This window comes from Eptesicus fuscus, chromosome 22, assembly GCF_027574615.1.
Source record: "Eptesicus fuscus isolate TK198812 chromosome 22, DD_ASM_mEF_20220401, whole genome shotgun sequence".
In the NCBI taxonomy this organism is placed as follows: domain Eukaryota; kingdom Metazoa; phylum Chordata; class Mammalia; order Chiroptera; family Vespertilionidae; genus Eptesicus; species Eptesicus fuscus.
The window spans coordinates 14,190,495-14,217,302 of record NC_072494.1 but is presented as its reverse complement, the minus strand read 5'-3'; the positions used below and the strand labels follow the sequence as shown (position 1 = coordinate 14,217,302).

Sequence of the window (26,808 nt, the reverse complement as noted above, 5' to 3'; positions counted from 1 at the left end):
AGGTCATTTTTAAATTACTTAATACTATCTGGACTTAAAAAGAATGATTGACAGAGAAAATAAAAAGCCAAAGACAAAATAACATGAGTTCATTATTTTACTAAATAAATTAAAACTTAGGGGGAAGACACTCAAGTTGCATACGGATTCAAATCAAACACGTTGCCTATCTGTATGAATACATAAAGTACTTTAAAGCTCTTCATGATTCTTTAGCTCCTAACTCGCTAAGGGCCCAAACAAGTTTGAGTCCTATTTTTCCTCTTACTAGCTTTATATTTAAACGAGTATCAGAGAAAAATTACCATTAATCAGTGATATCATCTATCTAACCAATGTAAGTCATTAGGAAAACAAAGAGAATACTAACAATTTCTAGTGTAAGATACTCTTTTTAATAATAAAAACTTGTTTTAAATTATAAATTATGAAAACGAAACTCAATAAATTAACAATAGGAGGAACTCCCTCCCCTTAAAGATCTCACCATCTAGCAGAAAGTTGCCAAATAAACAAGTTTTTACAAAAGTGACTACAGGTAATAACAGAAGTCTAATCAAGGTTCAAAGGTAACAGAGAAAGGAGTGATTGTCTATAAAAAATTATAAAAAGCTTCAATGAGCCAACTCGAGAGCTGAGAGTTTGTGTTTTGTGTTTTTTTATAAAGTAGAGCCTTTTAAAAAAATACTTTCATTGATTTTTTAGAGAGAGAGGAAGGGAGAGTGATAGAGAGGTAGAAACATCGATGAGAAACATCATCGATTGGCTGCCTCCTGCACACCCAGTCTAGGGATGGAGCCCGCAATCTGGGCGTGTGCCCTGAAGGGGAACTGAATCGTGATCTCTTGACGCTCAACCTCTGAGTCAAACAGGCTGGGCCGAGTTGAGTTTTTAAAGATAACAGTTCACGAGGCATGATTTGTGTGGTGGTTACACAAGTATAAACATATGTAAAATCCCGTGGATTTGCCCTGGCTGGTGTGACTCGGTGGCTTGGAGCATTGTCCCATATACGGAAAGGCCGTTGGTTCAATTCCCAGTCAGGGCACAACCTAGGTTGCAGGGATCCTGTTTCTCTCTCACATCTATGTTTCTGTCTCTCTCGCTCTCCCCCTTCCACTCTCTATAAAAATCAATTTTGAAAAAACATATCCTTAGGTGAGGATTAAAAACATTTTCATGGACTTGTACATAAAATCAGTGTACTTTACATGCTTTGCTCTATGTTTATCTCAAAAAAAGAAAATTCATCAGAGGACATGGGTACAAAGTCATATTAATAGAATACTCACATTATATATACAGACAGGAAGGCAAGAAATAGCTCCGTGTGACAGTTTAATTTGGTATTGAGGGAGACAAAGCCAGAGAGGGAAGCAGGGCTAGATAATGAAGGGCCTTGTGTGTCTTGGTGGCAACAGGGACACATTAAAGGGTTTCAAGCAGGCTCGTATTTGCATTCACAACACACAGGCAAGCACTGCGAAGGCTACACCTTCGTGTGATGCTGTATTCAGAGAGCATTTAGAAAGCTACAAAGCACAGCAAGAAACCGGCCCCAGTGGCTTGGTTGGTTGGGCATAATCCCAGGCACCAAAAGGTTGCCAGTTTGATTCTCAGTCGGGTGGAGTACCTGGGTTGGGGGTGTGATCCTTGGTCGGGAGGGAATGGAGGGCGGCCCATCAATGTCTGTCTCTCTCTCTCTTACCCCCTCCTCCTTCCTCTCCCCAAGCATGTCCTTGGGTAGAGGTTTTTAAAAAAAAGCATAAGCAAGAAATAATTAGGGTAAAGAAAAGTTTTTGTGAGTGCCTACAATGTGCTAGGCACTAGATACTTCATAGGTATTAATTTGTTAAATCCTTAAAACAATCCTACGAGATTGGTATAATCTAAGTTTTATAAAAGCACAAACTGAGACTCAGAAACAGTTGTAAAATGTTTCCATCACACCATGCTGCTGAGTGCAGAATGGATTTGGAAGGTATCTGGGAGGTAAAATCAATAGGTGTTTATGATTATCCGGATATAGTACGAACTGAGGGGAGTGGGGGAGAAAAATGACAGGCAGACAGACACATGCACCCCCACAGGTTAGAAATAACTCAGATTTCTACACACCTTACTTTTTATAGTACTTAGCTCTATGCCCAAATAAATAATTTTCAATGCAGGTAAGAAGGGTCTGTTCACCTGAATTTCTTCTCTCATTAAGTATGAGAGGCCCACTTCCTCTTCTCCCTCTCCCAGTTCTGAGCCTGCTTCATCTTCCTCCTCCTCGTCTTCTTCCTCCTCCTCTTCCTCATATCCTTCAGGGGGACCTGCTTCATCTTCCTCTTCATCCTCTTCCTCTCCGTCTTTAGAAGTATTTTCAGACAGGTAAACGGCGGGGCAAATGTTTACTGATAATATATTGATTCTTTTAACCCTTGCCCCAATCACTTCAAACTTTTTTTGTTTGTTTGTTTAAATTTCTTTATTGATTAAGGTATCATATATTTGTCCTCATCCCCCCATTCCCATCCCACACCCCTCCCCACACTTCAAACTCTTAAGCAAATGGGTGGGAGGTATCTCAGGGTGATTTTATTTCTTAAAATGTCCTCTTTATAACACCCATATTTACTACTTGAAAAATACGGTTTCTATGTACTGAAAATTTCCCAACATATAGCTTTTCATCAAAATATTACATGTACTAAAGTTTATTTTACTTTGTGGACACTTCAAAACCTGCTTGTCCATCATTCCATCACTTTATAACATTGTTTATCCACCAAATTCTTTTCAAATAATAGTAACACAGTGTACCATTGCTAATAATAGCTATTTTATCCATCTTACCTGTTAGTCACCCATTTTCCCAAAAATATATATACACTATCTAATTCTAGAACATTTCCATCAACTCCAAAGTAACCCCAAATCCATTAGCACTCACCCTTCTCCTCTCCCCTAGCCCTGGCAACCAATATCTACTTTGTATCTCTGTGAATTTGCCTACTCTGGACATTTCAATATAAATAGTTATACAATATGTAGCCTTTTGTGTCTGGCTTCTTTAACTTAGTAGGTTTTCAAGGTTCACTCTGGTATCAATAGTTCATTCATTTTTATGGCTGAATATAATTCCATTCTATATATATATATAGCATTTTGTTTTTCTACTTATCAATTGATGAACATGGGCTGTTTCTACTTAGTGGCTATTATAGATAACTAGTGTCCCGGTGCATGGATTCCTGCACATTGAAAGGAAATTAATTAGAAGGTGGCCAGCAGGGCGGGACTGGGTGAGACGGCCTGGACACGCCCTGGAGACAGTCCTGGAGCCAACCTCCTGTGGTCCCTCCCCGGACAGCTGCACCTAGGGCGGTGCCATGGCTCAAAGGGCATCTGCAGAGTGAGCAGGGTCCCTCTGGCAGGTGGGGTCCCTCAGCCTGGCCTGCGGGGATTGGGCCGAAACCGACTCTCTGACATCCCGAGAGGTCCCAGAGTGCAAGAGGACAGTTCTCAGGTGACGCACCCCGGAATTGGGCTCCCTCCTCTCTGGTTTCAGGGTGGGAATCACCCGAGAACCTCTGCTGCCAAGTCACTGCAGCTCAGCAGCTCCTGCGTTGAGCGTCTGCCCCCTGGTGGTCAGTACGCGTCATATCTACCGGTCGGACAGTAGTAAGGTCAGACTGTTGCTTAGCCTTTTATACATATAGATACTGTGATGAATGGGATTTTTTAAAGTACTATTTTAAAGGTTGCAAAAAACCTTAACATAACAAAAATAAATATAATAAATAAATAAATAAATAAATATTGCCACTTTTACTGGGTGGCTTATAACAGATATATAAAATTTCACGGAGCCTGATATAATAATCATTAAATGCCCCAAAGCTATCAGAAATCTCAAAGAATACAGTACTAGGGGTATGGGTTTCTAAATGTTTCTTGTCTTACTAACATCTTTTTTTCCCTACACCTAAATATCCATGCCCAATCTATTTTGCCTGGTTAGAGTGCAGGCTATAATTGTGGCACATTTATGAGTATTATGAATGATTACCCTCATCATCCTCTGCTCCCGAGTCTGGTGCTTCGTTATCCTCCTGATCAAATCCATCTAAGTAGGTGATTTGCTGCAGCAGTTCAAAAATACTCTCTCTATAATCTTCTAGGGTTGTGATCTCACAGTTAAACAAGTCAAGACTTTTCAAATTTTTAAGATTTTGCTGGAAAAATAAAAAGTTAAAACTTACAATCAAGATGTAAAATATCTTGTTATTTTCTTTTAACTCATGAACCAGAAAACATATACTTGAAATCAAGAGGATGATTTTTGAATCTTTAGAATTTTATAATGAAGTGTTATTATATCAAACACAGCCAGTTCTCTTAACAAAGCACTGGCATGCTAACTCCACAGAAGTAGGAACTTGGTTGTGTTCAACTACTGTGTCTCCAGCACCTGGCTTAGTGCCTTACTTATAAAAGGCACTCAGTATATTTGTTGAGCGAATGTATGCACAAATAGGCAACAATAATAACATGTTTAGTTTAAATCCACAAACTTACTTTCAACAATTTCAACCTCTTCACAAACTTTTTAAAAATCAGAGCAACAATTTTCACTTTATTCTTTTCCTTTCCTCATACTAGGAAACAAATGAGCAAATAATGAAATAACTTTTAAAAAGTCAAGAAGAAAGGAAAAGGAATAGAATTTAAGAAAATGCTAGAAATTTTCAGACCAGATATTAAACTCTTAAAGTTGATAATACAAAAAATTTATCATGGGTTTAAAAAATTATCTGAATGTTTTACTGAAAAGGAAAAGAAAGCCTTAACCATCTAGATCTGTGACTTTCAACCAGTGTGCTGCAAGAATTTTTAAAACATGCAATACCTGACTAGTCAGGGGCACTGAACTCTTTTCCCTTAGATTGTCAAATAAAAAAATGACAACACGCCCTAGCTGGTTTGGCTCAGTGGATGGAGCCATGGCCTGTGGACCAAAGAGTCCCGGGTTTGATTCCGGTCAAGGGCACATACCTTGGTTGCAGGCTCCTCCCCGGCCTGGGCCCTGGTCGGGGCTCGTGCAGGAGGCAACCAATTGATGTGTTTCTCTCACATTGATGTTTCTCTCTGTCTTTCCCTCTCTCTTCAACTCTCTCTAAAAATTAATGGAAAAATATCCTCAGGTGAGGTTTAAAATAAATAAATAAATAAATTAAATAAAAAATAAATAAATAACAACACAACACTAGCCACCTGGTGTGAATGTTCTGTCTTGAACCATAAATATGTATGTCATATAATAGAGTTGCATCTTATTGGTCACATCACATAAGGTTGTGTCTGATTGGTTAATTCTTGATACCAGAAATTCTGAATAGGCACCTGATTTTTTAAAAAGTCACTTTGGAGCAAAAAGGGTAGGTAATTACTTCTTTTTTCTGTAAATCATTCAAAATGCTATCTTTTTTTTTTTTTGGTCAGATCAGCAAAACATACATTTTTTGGTGTGCAGCATAACTTTAGTAATTATTTTATGTGTGCCATGAGATGAAAAAGTTTGAAAATCGCTGATCTAGATCATAACATATAAGAAATTCAGAAGTTTTAAAAGAATGAAATAGAAATCAATAGGATAACTTCTGATATTTATTTTTTTATTAATTTTTTTATATTTAAATATTTGTCTAAATATTATCAGTATTTTTCACAATAAGCAGAGATAAAAATTTCTGATATATATGAATTTCCATTTTTATTCTGATAGGTAATATTAATGAAAATTGTTATTCAAAGTACTACGAATATAAAATCTGTTTTTTAGTAATTAGAAACCATCTGAAATTTTTCATTGTTTCCAATAGTCTTCTAATATTGGTGTCTCATTTGAGAGTGACTGATTAAACTTTATTGTACCTTCCCATCTCCTTTTACTTTTTTCCTTCTAGTATGGTATCCATTGTATGCCTTTTAACCTTCTTATTTATATTCTTTTTTTAAAAATATTTTTTTATTGATTTCAGAGAGGAAAGGGAAAAGGAGAGAGATAGAAACATCAATGATGAGAGAGAATCACTGATCGGCTGCCTCCTGCACAACCCCTACTGGGGATCAAGCCCGCAACCCAGGCATGTGCCCTTGACTGGAATCGAACCCGGAAAACTTCAGTCTGCAGGCTGATACTCTATCCACTGAGCCAAACCAGCTAGAGCCTTATTTATATTCTTGTATTCTACTGATGAATAAAACAAAAATATTTGTCTAAATAAATGAGCAATATTTTTCTGTTCCTGCTAATATATATATTTCATATATATATATATATATATATACACACACACACATATATATACTATGCATGTTATATATATATGGTATCCCAAAAAAATGTATATACACTTTAACAGCTGATAGCTCAATTTTGAAAATGAAATGTGTTTTAATAAACACTGCCTTTATAATTATTCTAAGTGTGTGTATACTTTTTTGGATACTCAATATATGCAAATCTCAGAAAATTCAACCAAAAAAGCAAGCCCAGAAACAAATCTTTCCACTTACCAGAGCTTCTAGTGCACTGAGATCTTTTATTTTGTTTCCACTCAGATTGAGGTGGGTAAGATTAGGACATTTCTCTGCCAGGACTTCCAACCCTCCAGAAATTCTGTTGTTACTAAGTTCCAACTATATATTCAACATGGGGAAGAAACAAAGAATGGTGAAGACTTAGGACAGATCAAAGATTTTAAAAATACTTCAATTTGACAGAAAGTATTTGTCATTCTCTCTGGCTTCAAGACTGTCACAAGTAATTAATTTCCAAATTCCACCTACCACCACCAAATAGTATGTTAAAACTCCTGTTTGAATGGATGCTTGATTTATGATGGGTTATATCCAGATAAACCCACCATTGTAAGTCGAAAATATTGCAAGTCAAAAATGCATTTAATGCCCCAGCCGGTTTGTTCAGGGGTTAGAGCATTGGCCTGCAGACCAAAGGGTCACAGGCTCGATTCCCAGTCAAGGGCACATACCTCGGTTGCAGCTCAATCCCCAGCCCAGGTCAGGGCGCATGTGGCAGGCAACCAATTGATGTGTCTCTGTCACATAGATGTCTCTCTCTCCCCTCCTCTCTCTCCTTTCTCCCTCCCTTCCATTCTCTCTAAAAATCAATGGGAAAATATCCTCACATAAAGATTTTAAAAAAATGCATTCAATACAGCTAACCTAGCAACATCATAGCTTATGCCTAGCCTATCACATGCTCAGAATACTTACATTAATTAGCCTACAGTTGGGCAAAATCATCTAATACAATTAACATATACACTGTAGGATATCAGTTGTTTACCCTCATGATCGAGTGTCTGACTGGGAGCTGTGGCTCATTGCCACTGCTCAGCATCACGAGAGAGTAACATGCCCCATATTGCTAGCCCAGTAACAGATCAAAATTCAAAACTGGTAGTGCAGTTTCTACTTAGTGCATATTGCTTTCACACCATCAGTCAAAAAGTTATAAGTCAAAAAGTTGTAAGTCAAACCACTGTAAGCCGGTACTGTTGGTATAATGTCTCCTAATGTAGGTTTGGTTCCAATTGTTTAATAGTTGGATTTTATGTTTCAGAGGAAAACTTTAAGTTGAAAATGTTAAGTTGAAATTCATACCATAAAGCAATTCATTATTAAATATAAATTTCTAAAAGCAAGCCCAGCCAGCATGGCTCAGTGGTTGAGTGTCGACCTATGAACCAGGAGGTCATGGTTCAATTTCCCGTCAGGGCACATGCCTGGGTTTCGGGATCGATTCCCATTGTAGGGTGTGCAGGAGGCAGCTGATCAATGATTCTCTCTCATCACTGATGTTTCTATCTCTCTCTCCCTCTCCTCCCTTCTTCTCTGAAATCAATATATATTAAAATATATATATATTAAATAAAATAAATTTATAAAAGCAATTATTACAGCTGATTCCAAAATTCTACATAGCCCTTTTGCTTACCTCTAGAAACTTAGAACCTTTTAGTTAAAAGGCAGAATAGTAAAAAAATAATAATAAGGCAGAACAGTCATTCCATTTGGTAAAAAAAAAAACAAAAAAAAAAAAAACAAGATAGCCCTTGGCATTCAAATCATGATGCTTTGATGCCTAATGTCAACTTACCTTTCGAAGTTTATTTAAGTTGGGAAGCCGGGCCAGTGAACTTAGTTCCACATTAATCATACTCAGAAACTCTAGTTTTTTAAAAGTATCATTCAGGCCCTCAATTTCCCCATTGACACAACGGCAATTATCAAGGACTAACTGTGTCAGCTGTAAAGAGAGAACAAGAATGATTCTTTAGTTTGCAGTCTGTTTAGCAAAAGACCTGGGGTCCAGACACTCTGGAAAAGTGAATGCTAAAACCACCAATCCCTTTTTTTCATTCTCCAACAATATTGAAATACAGTCCACCAGTCATCACTATAAGTTAACCCTTTAAATTTAAACTTGGACTCAGAAGTTTAATGCCTGCTTCAAATCACTGATGAACTAAATAAAAACCTTTGAAGAAAGGTCCCATGTGAAACTTGTTTCCACCTCTGATGAGAACTCTCAACATCAGGGCATGTGTTTATGCAGTGAGGGGATACCGAGGCTACTGGGGAAGGATGCGAGTGAGCTGCCTGCAAACAGTAGAGAGAAGAAAGGAAATTATTTTTTCACTTTTTTCAGTTTAATCCCCCTTATCTTTGGTTGATAAATGCCACCAAAACGCAGAAATACCTTGTTACCCTCGGAGAAAGCTCCTCCTGCCCTATCTGGTTTGGCTCAGTGGATAGAGCATTGGATTGTGGATGGAGGTCCCCGGTTCGATTCCTGTCAAGGGCACATGCTTGGGTTTCGGGCTCAATCCCCAGTGGGGGGCGTGCAGGAGGCAGCGGATCAATGATTCTCTCTCATCATTGATGTTTCTATCTCTCTCCTTCTCCCTTTCCTCTCTGAAATCAATAAAAATATATTTAAAAAAAAAAAAAAGCAAGCTCCTCCTGAGACAACCCAGCTTTTGGGTGTTGTTTGTTCTAACATCAAGGCCAAGCAATACCACCCAGAATGATACATCGTTGACAAAATGTTTATTTCTCCCTGCCATCTTGGTAGCATTTTTTGTGACTTTCTCCCCATTCTTGGGAGGGGGCAGGTGGTGGCTGGATCCTCCATTAGGTCAGTTGTAGAACAAAACTTTCTGATGTGGGCCTAAACGGACTTCCTCTTAAGGGGGCGGCAGAAGACCCTGGCTCTCCATGCCCACTATGTTCCAAGTATTGTGAGTGCTCAAATTAGCAACAAGGAGTGCCACCTTCTCTGCTTGGAAGTGTCTTCGACATAATTACTTCAGTGAGCGGAGAAGGCATCATGATCTGTTTAGAGATGAAGAAGCCAAACCCCGGAGGGTGAGAGTGACCTGCCCGGTGTCAGACAGAACGCGGTAGCGCTGCGCCTCCTCTCCCAGGCTCCGACTCCTCGTCTAGCGGAGCGGGGAGAGGCCACTAGGTTTGGTGTCAGCACAACCGGTGCCTCCACCTGAGTAACTAACTGCACGGTCCTGGGCCTCCACCAACACAGTCCACCTCGCCAGTGAGTCTGAAGGAGTCCATTGAGAGCAAAGAGGAACCGAGCTCGGTAAACTGGGAAGAGCTATGCAGACACACGACCGTTATTACACCAGGGGAGGAAGGAGAGGCCACAAAAAGGCAACATCCGGGCACTCGCCAAAACTGGAAAGGAAGTTACTTCCATGGCCCTAGGTAAAGGAGTGTGGGGGCAGGGGTCACTGCGACAGGGTAGGTAAAAGAAAGGTGGGGGTATAAGTCCACTTTTCCACCCCAAGCCATAAAAAAGCATTCTAAATGTGTGCTTCTGAGAGGCAGCTTTTTAAGTTTGTTTGTTTGTTTTTTCTGCAGCCCCCAAAGAGTAGGTGCTAGAAAACTTCCAGTTATCCTCCTCCCGGCCACCTGCCAATTCCAGGGAAACAAACTTCTTTTAAAGTGCACGCCGCCGCCGCCGCCGCCGCCGGACAGACCCTGCGCATCCTTTCCGCGGGCGCGCACCGCACCGCCTCCCCGCCGCTGAGCCAGTTAGACCCCTCAGGTCCCAACTCCTGCATGTATCTCAGAGGCCGCGGTTAAGACTCCTGACGCTTTCCTCCGCGATCAGAAGTGCGAGGTTCCCCTCTGGTCACCGGCCCCACTCGGGCGACCTGCCTCTCCGACCGGCGGAAACCCCACAAGGGGCGGGGAATCCCCACGGAAAAAATGGGGTCGCCTCCCAGTGCCGCCTCCGCCCCCGGCGGGATGGGCTGGGTGAAGCCCGAGAGGCACCCTCGGAAAGGAGGCGGAAACGCCTCCCGCCCGACCCCCCAAAAGTTGACCGCAACCCCGCCTCGCGTGGCCCCTCCCAACCCCGTCCCTTTAAGGCGACAGCAGCGAGCGCGCATCATTTGGTTTCGCCGAGCCCGTCTTTAAAGCACAAACCCCCACGGCCCCTGGGTTGAGTTGTGTGGACCCGTCTCCAGGGATCAAATTCGGAGTTGCGGCCACCCCGACGAGACCAGCCGAATGCCGCGGGGAAGGAGATGACTCCTCGAGTCCCCTCCCCACCACCGATTACAGCGACGAGTCCCCAAAACTGACCCGCGGCCGGAGAGCCGGCCGCTGACCCAGATTCCGCCTGCGCGGTCGGCGCGCGCGCTTCCCCGGGGGAGTGGGCGCCGCGGGCGGGTGGGCGCCGACCTCCGGACCGACCCCAGCCTGCGCGACGCGACGTCTGCAGTCGCCCAGGGCCCTCCAGGCCGGGCCGCCCCTCCCCCCAAAAAAGAGGGCAGCACCGAAAAAAAGTTGGACTAACTTCTCCGGCGACGATGGCTGCGGCAGGGGCGAGTGGGACTCGGGGTCGCGCCCACGCCGCCTGTCCCCAGGAGGAGGAACTCGGGGAGCCGAGCGGCCCCCGACACCCTGCTTCCCGCCCCCACGAGGCCAGGACGCCTGAAAGGAGAATGGGACTCAGCCCCCATGCACACACAAAAAAAGCCCCTAGAAACTTAAATCCTTCGCCATTTTAAGTAAAAGATATTAATGATTTAAACTTCAAATTAAATACTTCCTGGGGTTGGGGTTAATGCATTACCCCTCCCCACACACCCACCCAGGCCCCCCCGAAACCCGATCCTCCGAATACCGGCTGGTGGGGAAGGGGAGGGGGCTGAGTCATCTCACCTCCTCTGGGGCTCGGTTCCTTAACTCCAGGTTAATCCTCGTCTTCATCTCCATGTCCTCCTCCTGTCTTCTGCTCCTCCTCTCCTCCGTTACCCGGCCCTGCCTTTCCCACTACCCCCAACCCTCAAATTTAAAAGATTTGGAAATGAATGAAAAGAAACGCAAATATAAACGCCCACCAGCAGCAGATAGGTGTGGGGGAGAAAGAAGAGAATGGCAAATGGAGCCCAAGGAGTTGGGACTCTAACTCGGCTGCCAACACCTCCTTGTCCACACACTCGCGCGCGCACTCACACGCACACACACACACGCACACGCACACACATACACACACCCGCAGTTCCTTCCCCTTCAATGGCTGCTGAGAGACTGAGCCTCCATGACACGACACCGCCAACCCCCTGGCCCACACTCCACCCACCTCCCGAATGTATTGGTTACTGCTTCAACATCGCACGATCCCATTGGACAGCACAAATGTCCATCAGCCTCGAGGGCGGACCTGAACCAGCAATGCTGTGTCTATTAGCTACAACCAAGCGCGCAGTTAACTCCGATAGGTCCAGGAGGGTGTTCGTCCTGGGAAATTATTTTGAATCCCACTAGCCACCCTACTTTTCTTTGTGTGATTGGCGCGCTTTCTCTAGGCTCTCCGGCGGTTCTGATGCTTGTTGGGTTTGTTTGGGTGTTTTGTTTTGTTTTCTTCTTTATGTTCTTAGTGCTAAAGGGAGAAAGAAAGCATCCTTCTTGCGTGCCCAAGTTGCGAGATTGGCTATTCACCACACAGCACGCACTGGCTCTTGGCGATTTGGAAGCACAGCTCCTGCTTTGTAGGCAAGGTGCACAGCAACATGCATGCACATCACATAGGAAGCATGCCTTCCTGGCACTGCCCTGCTGGGTCAGGCTTCTGATGCAGAATCAGAGGCGGGATAAAAATGGTATTTTAGCCCTAGCCGGTTTTGCTCAGTGGATAGAGCATCAGCCTGCGGACTGAAGCGTCCTGGGGTTCCATTCCGGTCAAGGGCACACGCCTGGGTTACGGGCTGGATCCCCGGTGGGGAGCATGCAGGAGGCAGCGATCAATGAGTTTCTCTCATCATTGATGTTTCTATCTCTCCCTCTCTCTCTCTGAAATCAATAAAAAATTGTATTTTAACTTCCACTATGATTGGGCCTGATAAACTCTGCTGGCGTCACCCTGATAATTCCCTGAGATCCTGCCCCACCACAAAGATCGCCGATGTTTCTATCTCTCCCTCCCTTCCTCTCTCTCTAAAAATCAATAAAAATAGCCTGGCCAGCATGGCTCAGTGGTTGAGTGTCGACTTGGAACCAGGAACCAGGCGGGTCTTGGTTCAATTCCCGGTCAGGGCATATGCCCGGATTGCAGACTTGATCCCCAGTGTGAGGCTTGCAGGAGGTAGCTGATCAATGATTCTCTCATCATTGATGTTTCTGTCTCTCTCATCCTCTCTGAAATCAATAAAAATATTTTTAAATTAAAATAAATAAATATTTTTAAAAATATCCTCGAGTGAGAAGTAACAACAACAACAAAAAGGACCACATACTGTACAATATAATACATAATCTTCCTGGAAAGGGCAAAATTATAGGGTCAGAAAACAGATCAGTAGTGACCAAAGGATGAGTGTGGGAAGAGAAGCTGACTATGAAGGGGCACAAAGGAATTATGGCTGGGAGGGTGTCAGGGGTGATGAACTGCTCTACATCTTGATTATGATGGTGTCACACAATTGTATGCATTTGTCAAAATTCAAAGAACTGTACACTAAAAAGGGTGGATTTTACTGTGTGTAATTTATACCTCCATAAACTTTATTTTTAAAAATGAATGAATCTGAACATTTTTTTAAAAAAAATCTTTATTGATTTCAGAGAGGAAGAGAGAGGGAAAGAGAAATAGAAACATCAATGATGAGAGAGAATCACTGATTGGCTACCTCCTGCACATCCCCTACTGGGGATCAAGCCTGCAACCTATGCATGTGCCCTTGACCAGAATTGAACCTGGGACCTTTCAGTCCGCAGGCTGATGCTCTCTATCCAATGAGCCAAACCAGCTAGAGCCTGAACATTTTTTTCACAATAAAAAGGTGGGTTTTTGTTTTTTTTTTAAGTATATACCCTCTTGCAATTCCACTTTAAAAAACAATTGGACGGATGTGTAAATATACGTGAACAAGAATATTGTGATTGAAATATTGTTTGTCATAGGTAAAAGCTGGGGCGGGGGGACCCTAAGAGTCTGAAGGCAAAGGATTGGTTAACTACATGAGTTACTTCTATGTAATACTATGCAGTTTAAATTGATGACAGGGATTTATATTTTTGACATAGAAGAATGTTCACAAAATAATGTTAGAAAAGTTATAGACCAATTATGTATATAGAATGGTCCTATTTTTGTAAAAACAATATTTATACATATAAAATATATGCATTCAGATGTAGCTTCATAGAAAAAAAGTTTGTAAGATATCAGAATATTAACAGTGGTTATCTCTAGTTGTGAGAATTTTGAGTGATGTCATTTTTTGAATCTTCTATTTTCCCTAATCAGCTATTACTTCTATAATTTAAAATAATAATTAAGGAAAAGTGACAAACCATTTCCAATATCAAATGTTCTCTGCCATTCTGGTGCCAACTCCAAGTAACTGTTTCTTTTTTATTGTTTTAAAAAAGGAGAAGAAGGGTCAATTCTTCCCAAAGTGCATGGATTTATAACCAACTTGTGAGAGTGCTACTTAAATAAAATATATGTGATACATGAAATAAAATGCAAGATGAATGGTAGAACAATGGGGAGAATGCAGGGTCTGTGAGCGCATTAATAAGTGATTTATGAATCATTGAATAAAACCAATTTAACCTTTAAAAAATATTGCATTTCACTTTTGCAGATGTTGCCTTAGAAATTACTTGAAGCTTTAAAAAAAGGTTTATTCGTTTTTGTATTTGTAATTCCTCCTCAGAGCAATGCCTCCTCAGCTACTACAGGGAATTAACTGAGCCAGAAGTGCCCTCTGTTTCCTTTTATTTATTTATTTATTTATTTATTTTTATTTACTTTTTTGTTAATCCTCACTTGAGGATATTTTTCCACTGATTTTTAGGGAGAGTAGAAGAGAAAGGGAAAGACAGAGAGAAACATCAATGTGAGAGAGACACATCGATTGGTTGCCTCCTGCAGGATCCCAGACCAGGGTCCTGGACCCAGGAGGAGCCTGCAACCCAGGTTCCTGCCCTTGATGGGAATCAAACCTGGGACCCTTTGGTCCACAGGCCAACACTCCATCCACTAAGTCAAACTGGCTAGGGCTTCCCTCTATTTTCTTTAAAGGTTTTTGTTTTTTAATTATTTTAACACCTTTTGAGTGAGGGGTCAGTCAGAGCCTGATTCTTTGTCCTATTAATATTTCTATGTAACCTCAGCCAAGTGACTTTACCCTTCAAGACCCATATCCTTTTGAAAAATGTATAGATATTTTGAGAGCAAAATGTCAATGAAAGCACAGCAAGCTAGTTCGTTATAAGGTTTCAAAGAAATCCAAATCATTTGTCACATTCTGATCCGAGAATAGACTTCTTATTTCGGGGATGATTTAAACCACTAGTAACCTACCCACATCACAAGATTTTGGTGTATTGCCCTCTAATTTCTATTCCTATAGCAATTCAGACATAAAGGTTTCTTCAAAAATAAAGAAAAAAATTCTCTTTAACTAGAATCTTCAAACAATCAAAAGGAAGTGGTAGAAGTGTTGATGTCTTTTGCTTGGGTTGGTACACAATCATCATTTGAGATGAATGGTAGAGAAGAAGAAGAAAAGGGAGAAGATAGGCAGAATGAGGTGGCCACCAAAGCAGATGGAACGAATAATTACAATTCTAGGGCACCATGATATCCTCTTTCCTTCCTCCTTGCAAAGGGAGCAGTTTATTAGCTATATTCAGGGAATCCTGCCTTGATATAACCTATCATTTGGTGTCACCCTCAGAGACAGTGAAGCATGAGTCTGCCTTCCTTGGAGTAGCAATTTTTATGTTCTTACATGTAACTATAGAACCTGGTTATGTTCCCATCCTGTGGAAAGATTGTTGACATTAGGTAAAGAAACTCTCACTGACCTAACTGGTTTGGCTCAGTGGATAGAGCGTCGGCCTGCAGACTCAAGGGTCCTGGGTTCAATTCCTGTCAAGGGCATGTACCTTGGTTGTGGGTACATACCCAGTAGGGAGTGTGCAGGAGACAGCTGATCGATGTTTCTCTCTCATCGATGTTTCTAGCTCTCTATCCCTCTCCCTTCCTCTCTGTAAAAAATCAATAAAATATATATAAAAAAAAAAAAGAAAAGAAACTCACTGCTAATTGTCCATCCACCTTGGTTCCCATAAACACTTTGCTCTACCGCTAATTAGAACTTGTCACCATTGTATTCCAGTAATTTGGTAAGGTATCTGCATCCCCTAAGAAGTTCTTTTTTAAAAATATATTTTTATTGATTTCAGAGAGGAAGGGAGGAGAGAGAAACATCAATGATGAGAGAGAATCATTGATTGGTTGCCTCTTGCATGCCCCCTAGTGGGGATCAAGCCCACAACCCAGGCATGTGCCCTCAACTGGAATCAAACTCGGGACCCTTCAGTCCGCAGGCCAACGCTCTATCCATTGAGCCAAACCAGCTAGGGCCCCTAAGAAGTTCTTTTTTTTTTTTTTTTCCTAAGAAGTTCTTAAGGTAGGGATTACATCTTATTAATTTTTTATTTCTAGGGTCTGGCATGATGCCTAGCGCCTAGAAGTATTCCATGAATGTTTATAACTAACGAAGGTATTGTTGCTAAACTCTACAAAAGTGACTGCAAAGAACAATCCCAGATGGCTGGGACCCTACAAAGAATGGCAGGTCCCCTACTGCCTCTGCTTCTCCAGTTGGTGCGGGGCATTCACTCTTGTGCGGTGCCTCCGACCAGTAGCCTCAGCATCACACTGAAACCTGTCAGAAATGCAAATTTCTGGACATACCCCAAACTATGGAACCAGAAACTGTGAAAGGGGGAGGCCCAGAAATGTGTATTTTAGTAAGCTTTCCAGATGATTCTGATGCACACAGTGGTACAGGAGAAAGTTCAGTGGGACCTAGGTCCTTGCTCTGGTTCAGCTTAGCAACCGTATGACAAACCACAGGAAAATCCCTAAATCCCTCAAAACTCAGCCTTTACAAGGTAAATAAGGAAGTTGGAATGATTCCTGAGGATCCTTCTGGTCTAAAATTCTGCGAAATACCAAAGGTAAAAAAAAAAAAAAGGTAAATAAATGTCCCAATGACTAGATTCATTCATTCAATCAGCAAATATTTATGTACCAGGCAGTGTTCTGGGCATGGAATCAATGCATGACACAAAATTACTCCTTTTTAATTAAAGTTGCAACATTTCAGACCACAAATTCTTACCTGTCCTCTTTCTACAAGATTCTTATACTGTATCTGTCCTGCATGTGAACTGGAAAACTGAGAAAGTGACCCACCCCTCCCCCAAATTACTTTAATTCTTGGAAACTTTTGTGTTCACCTAAGGGGGCTTCAGTACCCATGGGTTAGAAGACAAGGGTGTGATCATAAATGTGAGTATCTATCAAGTTGGACTATTTCTGGTGTGTATAACTTCATGGAACACAGTTGCTTGCACTTTTAGGAAATCAGATGCTACCCAATTCTGTCTCCTCATTGATTCTCTGTCCTCAGCAATTAGCTACCACCTGTACTGCTTGAGGAAGTTCCTTTTGATCTGCCTCCCTGCCTCTCTGAACTCTCATATACTCTTCATACAAACTCAGAGAACCTAGTGGGTTCCTGTAAGGTGTTTTAGACTATTTGGGATATTTAGTAAGTTTAAATATCCTTTTCTTAAAAGGGCCTTTGAAGGAAAAACAAACCAAAAACTCGCCACACTTGGACGCCTTTGATTCTGACCTGTTCACATTTCACTACCTTTGAAAGGTCAGGAGATGGCGCCAGAGGCAGCGGAGTGCCTTGGTTGTTGTAGGGTTTCAGCCAAACCCGGTTAAGGCAAGGGCTGGAAAGGGAGAAGCGGAATTAAAACAAAGGTGCCAGAGTCTGAGTAGCAACTAAGGGGCTGGGGGGGAGTGTGTGTGTGGGGGGGGGGGGGGGGGGGGGGGGGAGTAGGGAGGCTTTTTTTCTTAAACATATAAGGCTCCTCTTGCCATCTATCCCAAAGCAGCCTGGTGACATCAGAAATATCCACATGGGAGCCAAAGATCAAGATAAAGGCAAGTCTCTGGAGACGGTGCTTCTCTCTTCTAGAAGCCAGGCCCTTTGTCCTTCTGGGAAGCACGAGGGCCTAGGTGAGCTGCTCCCTCGGAGGTGAGAAAGCGCTGAGCTGGGGCTAAGGCGGCTTTGTGAAACAGTGTTCAGTTGTGTAGACAAAGTCCCAGAGCCCACCGGCAGTGAGACACTTCCCAGGAGGAATCACTCACAAAACATTTTAAATTAAAATTCTAAAAATTAAAGTTTAAAAAAAAAAGTTCACAGACAACCAGGAGGTGGCGCCTGGCAGGACACACTATCTGCCTCGGGAGGTTGAATCACAGCCCCAGGCGCTCCCCAGGAACTCTGAGGTCATTCTGATCAGGCCCCTTCTTTAGTGCCAAGCAAAAGACGTCTCTGCTTTCTTTGCTTTATTTTATTTTATTTTTGTTAATCCTCACCAGAGAATATTTTTTCCATTGCTTTTCAGAGAGAGCGGAAGGGCGGGAGGGAGGAGAGGGAAGGAGAGAGAAACATCAACGTGAGAGAGACACACCTCACTGGTTGCCTCCCACACACACCCCGACCAGGGGGCAGAGAGTGAACCTGCAACCCAAGTATTGGCCTTTGATTGGGAATGGAATCCAGGACCCTTCGGTGCACAGGCCAACACCAGCCAGGGCTCTGCTTTTTCTTTTCTTTTCTTTTCTTTTCTTTTCTTTTCTTTTCTTTTTTTTCTTTTCTTTTTTTCCTTCTTGTTCCTCTGTGATACCTATCCTCATTCCCAGGAAGTCTAATGGACACTTTACCATCCATTCTTCTTAGATGGGATGTGTGGGGACTTTATGGGAACCTCAAAACAAAACTTTCCTGTAAATGTGTTGGCTGGTGTTGCTCAATGGATAGAGCATCAGCCCATGCACAAGGGGTTGAGGGGTTGAGGATTCGACTCCCTGTCAAGGGCATGTACCAGGGTTGCAGGTTTGAACCCAGACCGGCTGGGGAGCATGTGGGAAGCAACCAATCATATGTCTTTCTCACATTGATGTTTCTCTCTCTTTCCCCCTCCCTCCCTGCCTTGCACTTCCTCTAAAAAATAAAAATCAATAGAAAAATATATCCTTGGGTCAGGATTAACAACAACAACAACTTTCCTGTAAGGGAAAAATCATATCGAGGCTGACGAGAGAATTAAAAAGGAAGTGACATCTGCAAAATGGCTTGGCTTTGCAGATCGATCCCAGAAAGCCTGGGGGCTCCTGCGTCTGCAGGTGCTGATGATCCTGCACAGCTTTATTCTGCTCGGCTTTTACCCTGCTCCCTTATTTAGCTTCCGCTCCCTTTGTTTGGGCTGTTTATTGCTACTTAGCAGGAGCGAGGAGGGAGGGCAGATGGGAGCATCCTCCTGGCTGGTGACTGATGAAGGGGATGGAGGAGAAAGAGACTGCAGCGTGTGGTTTGGAAGTATCTGTGGGTTTCCCGTTCTCTAATGAAGGACTTTGGGTGTACATTCCGATCGGGATTTCCAGTCCCGTGGGGGAGCAAGCAGCAGCCCACATTCCTGACACAGCCCCGCGCCCAGCGCCCTGGTGGCAGGTTTCACTGGGCCCCACGTGTCCCGCTCGGCCCTTTGTTGGGCAGGAGGGAAGACCCTGGCCCCTCTTCCAGCGGGATCACATGGTCTGTCTGCGCTCCCTCCCCTCTCTTTCTCTGGAGCCCGCCTTTTTTGGTGATGGTAGGGATTGTTCCTAAGGCCTCCCCATCTCCCCTCCTGCCCTGGCCTCCCTGCCAGGGGTTAGTGTCCTTTTCAGGGACAAAAGCCTGCCCTAGATCTGGACTCCCTGGGGAGGGAGGTGCCTGGGTCTGGCAGTTGGAGCCGCCGTCTCCCCATGGTGCTGCTCGGGCCCCTCCCCCGCTGGGCACACAAATGGGCTTTATACAACAAACAAAACCCCCACCCCCCCACCCCGGCCACACAGGCACGTGGACCCAGGCCTCGCCGTGGGAAGGGGGTGGTGACAGGCACTCCAGACGAGTTCTCCTCGCCTCGCTTCTCTTCTTTATTTCCCACAACTCAGGTTTTAGTCCTTGACTTCCTACCCTGAGTCTCCCAACTCCTCCTGGCTACCTGTCTCCTAACTCTGGACTCTTCCTATTCCAGCACAGTTCAAATTCTTCAGGAGATTGGAAAAGGCCCTCCCACCATCTGCCCCATACCACCCAGGGAGTTGCTCCTCAGAGCAGCCAGCCGGGGAATGAGAACCCAGTGTCCCCCTGAGTGGGCTGGATTGAACCCCGAAGCCCTCCTTCCCTGCCCCCTCCCCCTCCAGGGGACACCCATCTGAACAGTGTCTGTGTGAAAAGAGGAGGAAGGAAGAGCTCACCCCAGCTGGGCTCCTGAGCCAGGGCCAGGTCTCCAGTGAAACCCAGGGTGCACCCAGGGTGCGCTCAGCGTGCTCCGGCTCTGAGCAGGGCCATCCTGCATGCCTAATCGGCTATTTAAGGAGCTGTTGGCCAGCAACCCAGGCAGCCCAGCTCCCCACCTATACCCATCCAGAGCCACCTTAAAAGCAGAAGGCAATTGTGAAGTCGCTGGCCAGCAAGTAGAGTGAAGACTGCAGAGGGAGATAAAAGAGAGAGGGCCCAGAGAGAAGGCAGCGAGATTTGTCCTGGGGACCTTGAAACCAACGGTAGCCTACTGAAAACCAACCACCTGGAAGCCCACAGAGACACAGAGACAGCAGAGACAAATACATTCAACTTCAGGTCTCTCTCTCTCTCTCTCTCTCTCTCTCTCTCTCTCTCTCCCTCTCCCTCTCTCTCATCTGGTCCTCCAATCTCCAAACTCCCAGTACCTTGTGCTCCTTCCGAGGATACCATCATGTTCTTCACGCTCCTGCTACAGGTGATTTGGATCCTGGCTGCTCTCGGGGGTAGGTACATCTGAATGTCGGGTCGGTGCAGATGTCCTTACGAAAGCTTAGCGGGAGAAGAGTGGTTAAGGAAGCCTAGGGGCTGGAAAAATAGTCACAGTGATTAGGGGGGAAACAGAGGGGTGGGAGAAGACCACTTTCCTTCTTTTCCCTTTGCCTTTCCAGCCCTGCTGTTAGTGAGGAGGGGGGAAAGCTGGGGCGGGGGGGGGGGGGTAGGATGTGGAAACACTCTGGAACCTCTGTGCTGGCTACAGATTCTCTCCAGAGCTCTCCCCCCACTGCCCTAGTCCCAGGCAGCCCTCCTGGCCTGTTTCATTTACTAACTCCTCCAATTAGGGAGTCAGAGAGCCCTGGAGCGAGAAAATGAAAAGCTGATGTCACAGAGGGGTATACCCTAACCGCCGGCTTAACTCAGACCCTGATGCCGGACTATGAACATCATGGCCAAGGGTCCCTTTGAGTCTAGGAATGACTAACTTCCCAGTTTTGCCCTAGAAGGAAGTAGCAATAATAGTCAACACGGTTGGGCCCTTTACAGTTTACAAAGGCCTTTCAGAGCCCCAGGGAGCTGAGGAGGGAGATGAGGAGGGACTCTTGGGAGGACAGGCTGAGGTGCTTCGGGGCGTCCCCAGAACCCCAACCCTCGTTTTTGTGTTTCCTGTGCCTCCCGCAGCACCCGGCACCCAGTAGGTGTGTGGTTAGGAGCCGTTGGAAGAACACGGTGAAGGGGGTTGTCTAGAGAGCGAGTGGAACAGAGAGGATGGTGGGGCCAAATGAAGAGCAGCTAATTGCATCTGAGGAAAAAGGAAAGAATGGGGGAAGTCCCCAGGAATCAGTGTAAAATGAGGGTGTTGAGGATTTGGCGGTGGGGAAGGGCCAGGTGCCCCTGCCCAGAGCCAGGGGTTCGAGCTGTTAGGACGTCCCACTGAGCCGGTGAATGGAGGCTCCTCTAGCCCTCCCCGTGGGCGGCTTTTCACTGTTGTCTGAACCAAGGGATGGGCTAGCGGAACAACCCAAGACGGAGATCAACGATATCTTGGAAGTCTGAGGAATTTAAGGGAATAAGAGAGAGAAAGGAAGGAATTTGGGGTTTTTTCTCCAAAGTTTCTAGCAATTTGAATAATGCAGACGGAACCTGCGAGAAGGGCCGGCTTTTCCCCTGGAAGCAGCTTGGCCCTGGGTGAGGTGAGGGCTGCACCAGCAGACCCCCTGCCTGTCGGCCCCGGACGGGACTGCACGAGAGCCGGGCATGTGACCCAGCTGGCAGCTCTCTTTCCACACACAATGCTTCACTTTCATCCTGTCCCGGCCAGCCTGGCTGCCTGTGCCCACCCACCACCCTCCATGTAGAGTGGACCCTGGCCTGCCTCCCGCCTCCCCTGGCCATCTGGGAATCTAGGGAGCAGAGGCTCCCGGTGATGGGGGAAGTTCCCTTTAGAGTTACCGGGACCAGAGGAGGAAGTTAAATGTTCGCTTCCAGCTCAGTGCTTTGATTTGAGCAATGCTTCAGAGCAAAGGAATTACCGCCCTGCTCCCCTCAGTAACACTGTCCCCTACTCTGAACTTCTTTTCCCTCCCCGTTCATCTCTTTCCTCCAGACCCCCTGCCCACACCCTCCTCTCACCCCGGATGTTGTTAGATTGGCACAGGCTGGAGAAAAGTGAGGGCTGGGTGGACTGCTCATTTGGGTCCAGGTTAATTTTAGTCTCCGGCCTTTATCTCTCTTCATTTCTCCTCCCCCTTTCTCAGTAAGCACAGGCACAGCCTGGCTGGGGATTTTAAATAGGCCCCCGACCTTTCCGACCTTTCCACTGAGGTGTCCAGTTTCAGGGCTTCCTTTGGGAAGTGCTGGAGCGGAGGGAGGAGAAAGAGCGAGCAGGGAGGGAGGTGGAGGGTACAGATGCCCCAGAGGGCCCTGCCCCAGGCTGTAACTCAAATTACTCTGCCTTGCAGATGAACACTGGACATATGAGGGTGAGAGCTGAATCCGAGGCCTACCTACACTGATTTCTCCTTTCACACTGGGACCTCTTCACCTGGCAGGAGGAGTTATGTCGTATGGCATCCTTTAGCTTTTCGCCCTAGCTTCTTTCCTTCCCCATCACCCCATGTCCTAGGTTTTGGATCTGTGACTCCTAGACCTTGTTCTAATCATCAAATCCCACACCTCCTGACTCAGCAGAAAAGACAGTTATGTCCTCAGTCTGTGGGATGAGGGAATTGGAGTGGAAAGAATATTGGTTAGGGCAGTGGTCGGCAAACTCATTAGTCAACAGAGCCAAATATCAACAGTACAATTGAAATTTCTTTTGAGAGCCACATTTTTGAAACTTAAACTTCTTCTAACGCCACTTCTTCAAAATAGACTCGCCCAGGCCGTGGTATTTTGTGGAAGAGCCACACTCAAGGGGCCAAAGAGCCGCATGTGGCCCGCGAGCCGCGGTTTGCCGACCACGGGGCTAGGGAAAATGAACTGTGAGCTTAGCTGCCAACTCACCTCCTACCTCTCTTTCTATCCTAATCGATTCTACCCCCAGCCTGCACCTGGAATTGGAACAGAACTGGAGGTCAGGGGTGAGGCACAGAATGGCAGGATTGTTTGTGATCCTGATGGAGGTGGAATTCAATTCCTTTGAACTTCTGATTAATAACTTAACTGAAGTCCAGAGTCAATGCAAGGTCCAGGGTGAGAGCAAAAAGCAAATGAGGGAAAGCCCTAGAGACCCTGCCTCTCCGGGACCGTGTATTTCCCCAGCTTTCCCGCTGCTCCTCCCCTCCCCCGGGCTGGGTGTGCAGGTGTTTTATCTAGCCCCTCTTCCTCTCAGTGAGCTTCCTTGTCCTCAGCCTACAGGTAAGTAAAACCCACTACCCCCATTTATCAGGAAAGCTGGGGGGTCATCCCTGCCCCGGGGCAGGGGGAAGACACGACACGGAAGCATCAGGTCCAGCAGGGCCTCCCTCACCCAGCTGGACACAACTGGGGTCTTCACCCGGGGTGGGAGGACGCGCATTTCTACCTCCACACAGTGTAACCTGGTGGGGTGGTTGCTGGAGGGCAGGACAAGTATCTGTGGTAACTTCCGCCAGGCCCACATGGTCAAGACCACTGGCCAGCCTCCTTCCCTGAGTGTGGAGGCAATGCCCAGTCCCCCGTCAATATCCAGACAAGCAGTGTGACTTTTGACTCCAAGTTGCCCGCTCTGCGGCCTCACGGATATGACCAGCCTGGCACCAAGCCTCTGGAGCTGCACAATAATGGCCACACAGGTAAACAGCCCCGGTCTCCGCAAGGGAAAGCTCTAGGCCCAACCTTAGTCAGGGGAGAAGCGTTCTCCTAACTTCTAAGTCCTGAGGCTTCTCTATAAGCTTGGAGATGTGAGCATGGGGATGAGGCTCCCGTAGCAAAAGTGGGAACTGAATGTCTATGCCAGGGGTCCTCCAACTTCTTAAACGGGGGGCCAGTTCACTGTCCCTCAGACCGTTGGAGGGCCGGACTATAGTTTAAAAAAAACTATGAACAAATTCCTATGCACACCGCACATATCTTATTTTGAAGTAAAAAAACAAAACGGCAAAAACACCCGCATGTGGCCCGCGGGCCGCAGTTTGAGGACGCCTGGTCTATGCTCAAGCTCTCTGGGTGGATTAGTATAACACCATCGCCTTGATCTTCAGCGAGAAAGGTGTGCTAGAAGAGCAGGGGCCCATGGGAAGAACTGGGTGCTGCTATGGGTGAAGGAAGACGGAGAAGGCTGGCCAAGTCTCCCAAGAGTTGGTGGCAACCCAGGGGTGGGGATGTGTCCACATTCCTCTACCAACCCCAGCTCGCTCTCCCCCGCACAGTGCAGCTCTCTCTGCCCCCTACCCTGTACCTGGAGGGCCTTCCCGGGAAATATGTCGCTGTCCAGCTCCACCTGCACTGGGGTCAGAAAGGATCCCTGATGGGGTCAGAGCACCAGATCAACAGCAAAGCCACAGCTGCAGAGGTACCAGAGAGCGAGGCTTGGACTAGCACGTGGTGACAGGCAGGGTGGGCCCCAGGGAAAGGAGGGTCTGGAAGCTGGAAAAGTCATACGTGGAGGATAACGCCAACGCTTGTGGGAGAGATGTGGGGCATGCGGAAAGTGGGGGTGATAGCGGCTGGGGTCAGAGCCTTTGGGAGCGGGTAGTGGAGAAACATGAAACGATGCGATTCCCTCTCCCCTCAGCTCCACGTTGTGCATTACGATTCGGATTCCTATAACAGCTTCAGTGAGGCTGCTAAGAGCCCCGAGGGCCTGGCTGTCTTGGGCATCCTCATTGAGGTTAGTGGCCCCCACTTCCTTCTAGGTCTCTCTTCACTCCCGCTGCACCCCTCAGTCCTATTCTGCCCATGTCTCCCTCCCAAGGCAAGTCAGCAACCACTCTGACCATTTATTTTCTAATGAATGTCTTACTCCGAACACGGACTCAGGCCAAACTCTCTCCCTTTCCAGGAGGGCGAGACTGAGAATCCAGCCTATGAGCACATTCTGAGTCACTTGCATGAAATCAGGTATAAAGGTGAGCCCTAAAGGTCTGTTTTAGGACAAGGTGAGATTAGACTTCAAAGAAATCCCCCCTCCCCCACTCCCACTGCAAAAAAAGAAGAAAAAAAAAATACCAAGAGGCCAGAGATGAGGGAGCGAGGTAGCAGCAGGAACTGTGCTTCCGGGCGCCCTACCTGGGGAAGCTAGGGTGCAGCGCGAGGGTGATCCCAGTCCGCTCTCCCCCAGGTCAGATGACCGCAGTGCCTCCCTTCAGCGTGAAAGAGCTGCTCCCCCCAGTGCTGGCACAGTACTTCCGCTACAATGGCTCGCTCACCACACCCCCCTGCCACCAGAGTGTGCTCTGGACAGTCTTCAGTCAAAAGGTCCAGATTTCAAAGGGACAGGTGAGTGGTGGAGAGGTCAGGCAGCAAAGACATAGTTGTAACCCCAGACCCTTTCCCACGCCTAAGTGACACTCTCCTCGAACCCCACTCTTCTAGCTGGAAAAGCTTCAGGAGACACTATTCTCTACAGAGAAGGAGCCCTCTCAGCTCCTGGTGCAGAACTACCGAGTCCTCCAACCTCTCAACCAGCGAACAGTCCTTGCTTCTTTCAACCAAGGTGACTGTACAAAGCTCGGAAAAGGAGATGGGAAACTGGGGTTCTCCATGGCAGGAACTAGGGGGCCCCTGGAAGGAAAAGATGGCTATGAGGGTAAGGGTTTCCAGGACTCGGACTGGGAACCACTGCCCAACCCTCAGTGGCCAGGTGACTTCCCCAAGTACAGGGGCAAGCTGGGGTGGGGACCTGACGCCCCACTGACCCAAGTTTCCTTCCCTTACAGACGAATCCTCGTATACCACAGGTAAGGCACCCTACCCAGTTACTGGGGGGGGGGGGGGGGGGGGGCTCCTCAACAAGCAAGGGAAGGGCTCAATATCTATGTCAGTCTTAGGCTGACACCTTCCATCTCTCTCTCCCAGGTGAAATGCTGAGCCTAGGAGTGGGAATCTTGATTGGCAGCGCCTGCCTTCTGCTGGTTGTTTATTTCATCGCTAAGAGAATTCAGTGAGGCCCTACTTCTCATTCCTCTAGTCCCTTCTTTCCTACTGAAAAGCATTCTCCTAGTCCGGTGGTCGGCAAACTCATTAGTCCACAGAGCCAAATATCAACAGTACAACGATTGAAATTTCTTTTGAGAGCCCAATTTTTGAAACTTAAACTTCTAACGCCACTTCTTCAAAACAGACTCGCCCAGGCCGTGGTATTTTGTGGAAGAGCCACACTCAAGGGGCCAAAGAGCTGCATGTGGCTCGCAAGCCGCAGTTTGCCGACCACTTAGCTGTCTCTCTTAGGACAGTTTGCCGACCACTGAGCTGTCTCTCTCAGGACACCAGTCATGTCCATGAACCATTCCCTGTTCCAGGAAGAAGAAGTTGAGAAACGAGAAGAGTGTGGGATTCACCTCAGCACAAGCCACCATGGAATAGACTCCATCTCGAACATCATGGACGCCCAAATCAGACCTGTCAGGGAGCTTCTAGAATGGGGGATAGGGACTGGCCAGAAATACAAACCCCTCCTTCCTCCAGACAGTCATGGACTGGCTCTCAGTCAAGAAAGAACTTCAGTCTCTCAAAACATATAAGAGATGTGGCGGCCCCTACATTGATAATGCAGAGGGCAAACTGTGTTTGGTTGTAGGGGAAGTTGGAAATGTGTCCCAAAGTCCCCCCAGCCCCTCTCCTTTATGGCTCTTTCCCTAGATCTGGGCAGGATATCCCCTCAGGGAAAAGGGTTGCTGTT

At 46.0% G+C, this 26,808-nt stretch overlaps 2 protein-coding genes across 7 annotated transcripts in view; one reads left to right on the top strand and one right to left on the bottom strand.

Moving 5' to 3' along the window:
- Window positions 1-20,550, bottom strand: part of ANP32E (acidic nuclear phosphoprotein 32 family member E) — a 26,547-nt gene extending 5,997 nt beyond the window's left edge. The window contains exons 1-5 of one of the 6 annotated variants that reach the window (XM_054712321.1): window positions 20,417-20,550; window positions 8,174-8,323; window positions 6,568-6,690; window positions 4,058-4,223; window positions 2,191-2,354 (exon numbers count right to left, since the gene is read on the bottom strand). In XM_054712321.1, coding sequence (XP_054568296.1) covers window positions 2,191-2,354; window positions 4,058-4,223; window positions 6,568-6,690; window positions 8,174-8,233 — 513 coding nt within the window. In that variant the 5' untranslated portion in view covers window positions 8,234-8,323; window positions 20,417-20,550. Of the gene's footprint in view, window positions 1-2,190; window positions 2,355-4,057; window positions 4,224-6,567; window positions 6,691-8,173; window positions 8,324-11,265; window positions 11,608-19,945; window positions 19,962-20,416 lie in introns of those variants that run through there. The other 5 variants (XM_054712323.1, XM_054712319.1, XM_008155810.3 and 2 more) reach the window with 5 other exon arrangements.
- Window positions 20,412-26,808, top strand: CA14 (carbonic anhydrase 14). Its single transcript, XM_008155900.3, has 11 exons — window positions 20,412-20,494; window positions 22,448-22,468; window positions 23,582-23,761; window positions 24,338-24,480; window positions 24,703-24,798; window positions 24,970-25,036; window positions 25,249-25,406; window positions 25,503-25,623; window positions 25,847-25,867; window positions 25,986-26,070; window positions 26,429-26,808. Exons 1-11 carry the CDS (start codon window positions 20,443-20,445, stop codon window positions 26,490-26,492), a joined length of 1,008 nt encoding a protein of 335 aa, XP_008154122.2. The 5' UTR covers window positions 20,412-20,442; the 3' UTR covers window positions 26,493-26,808.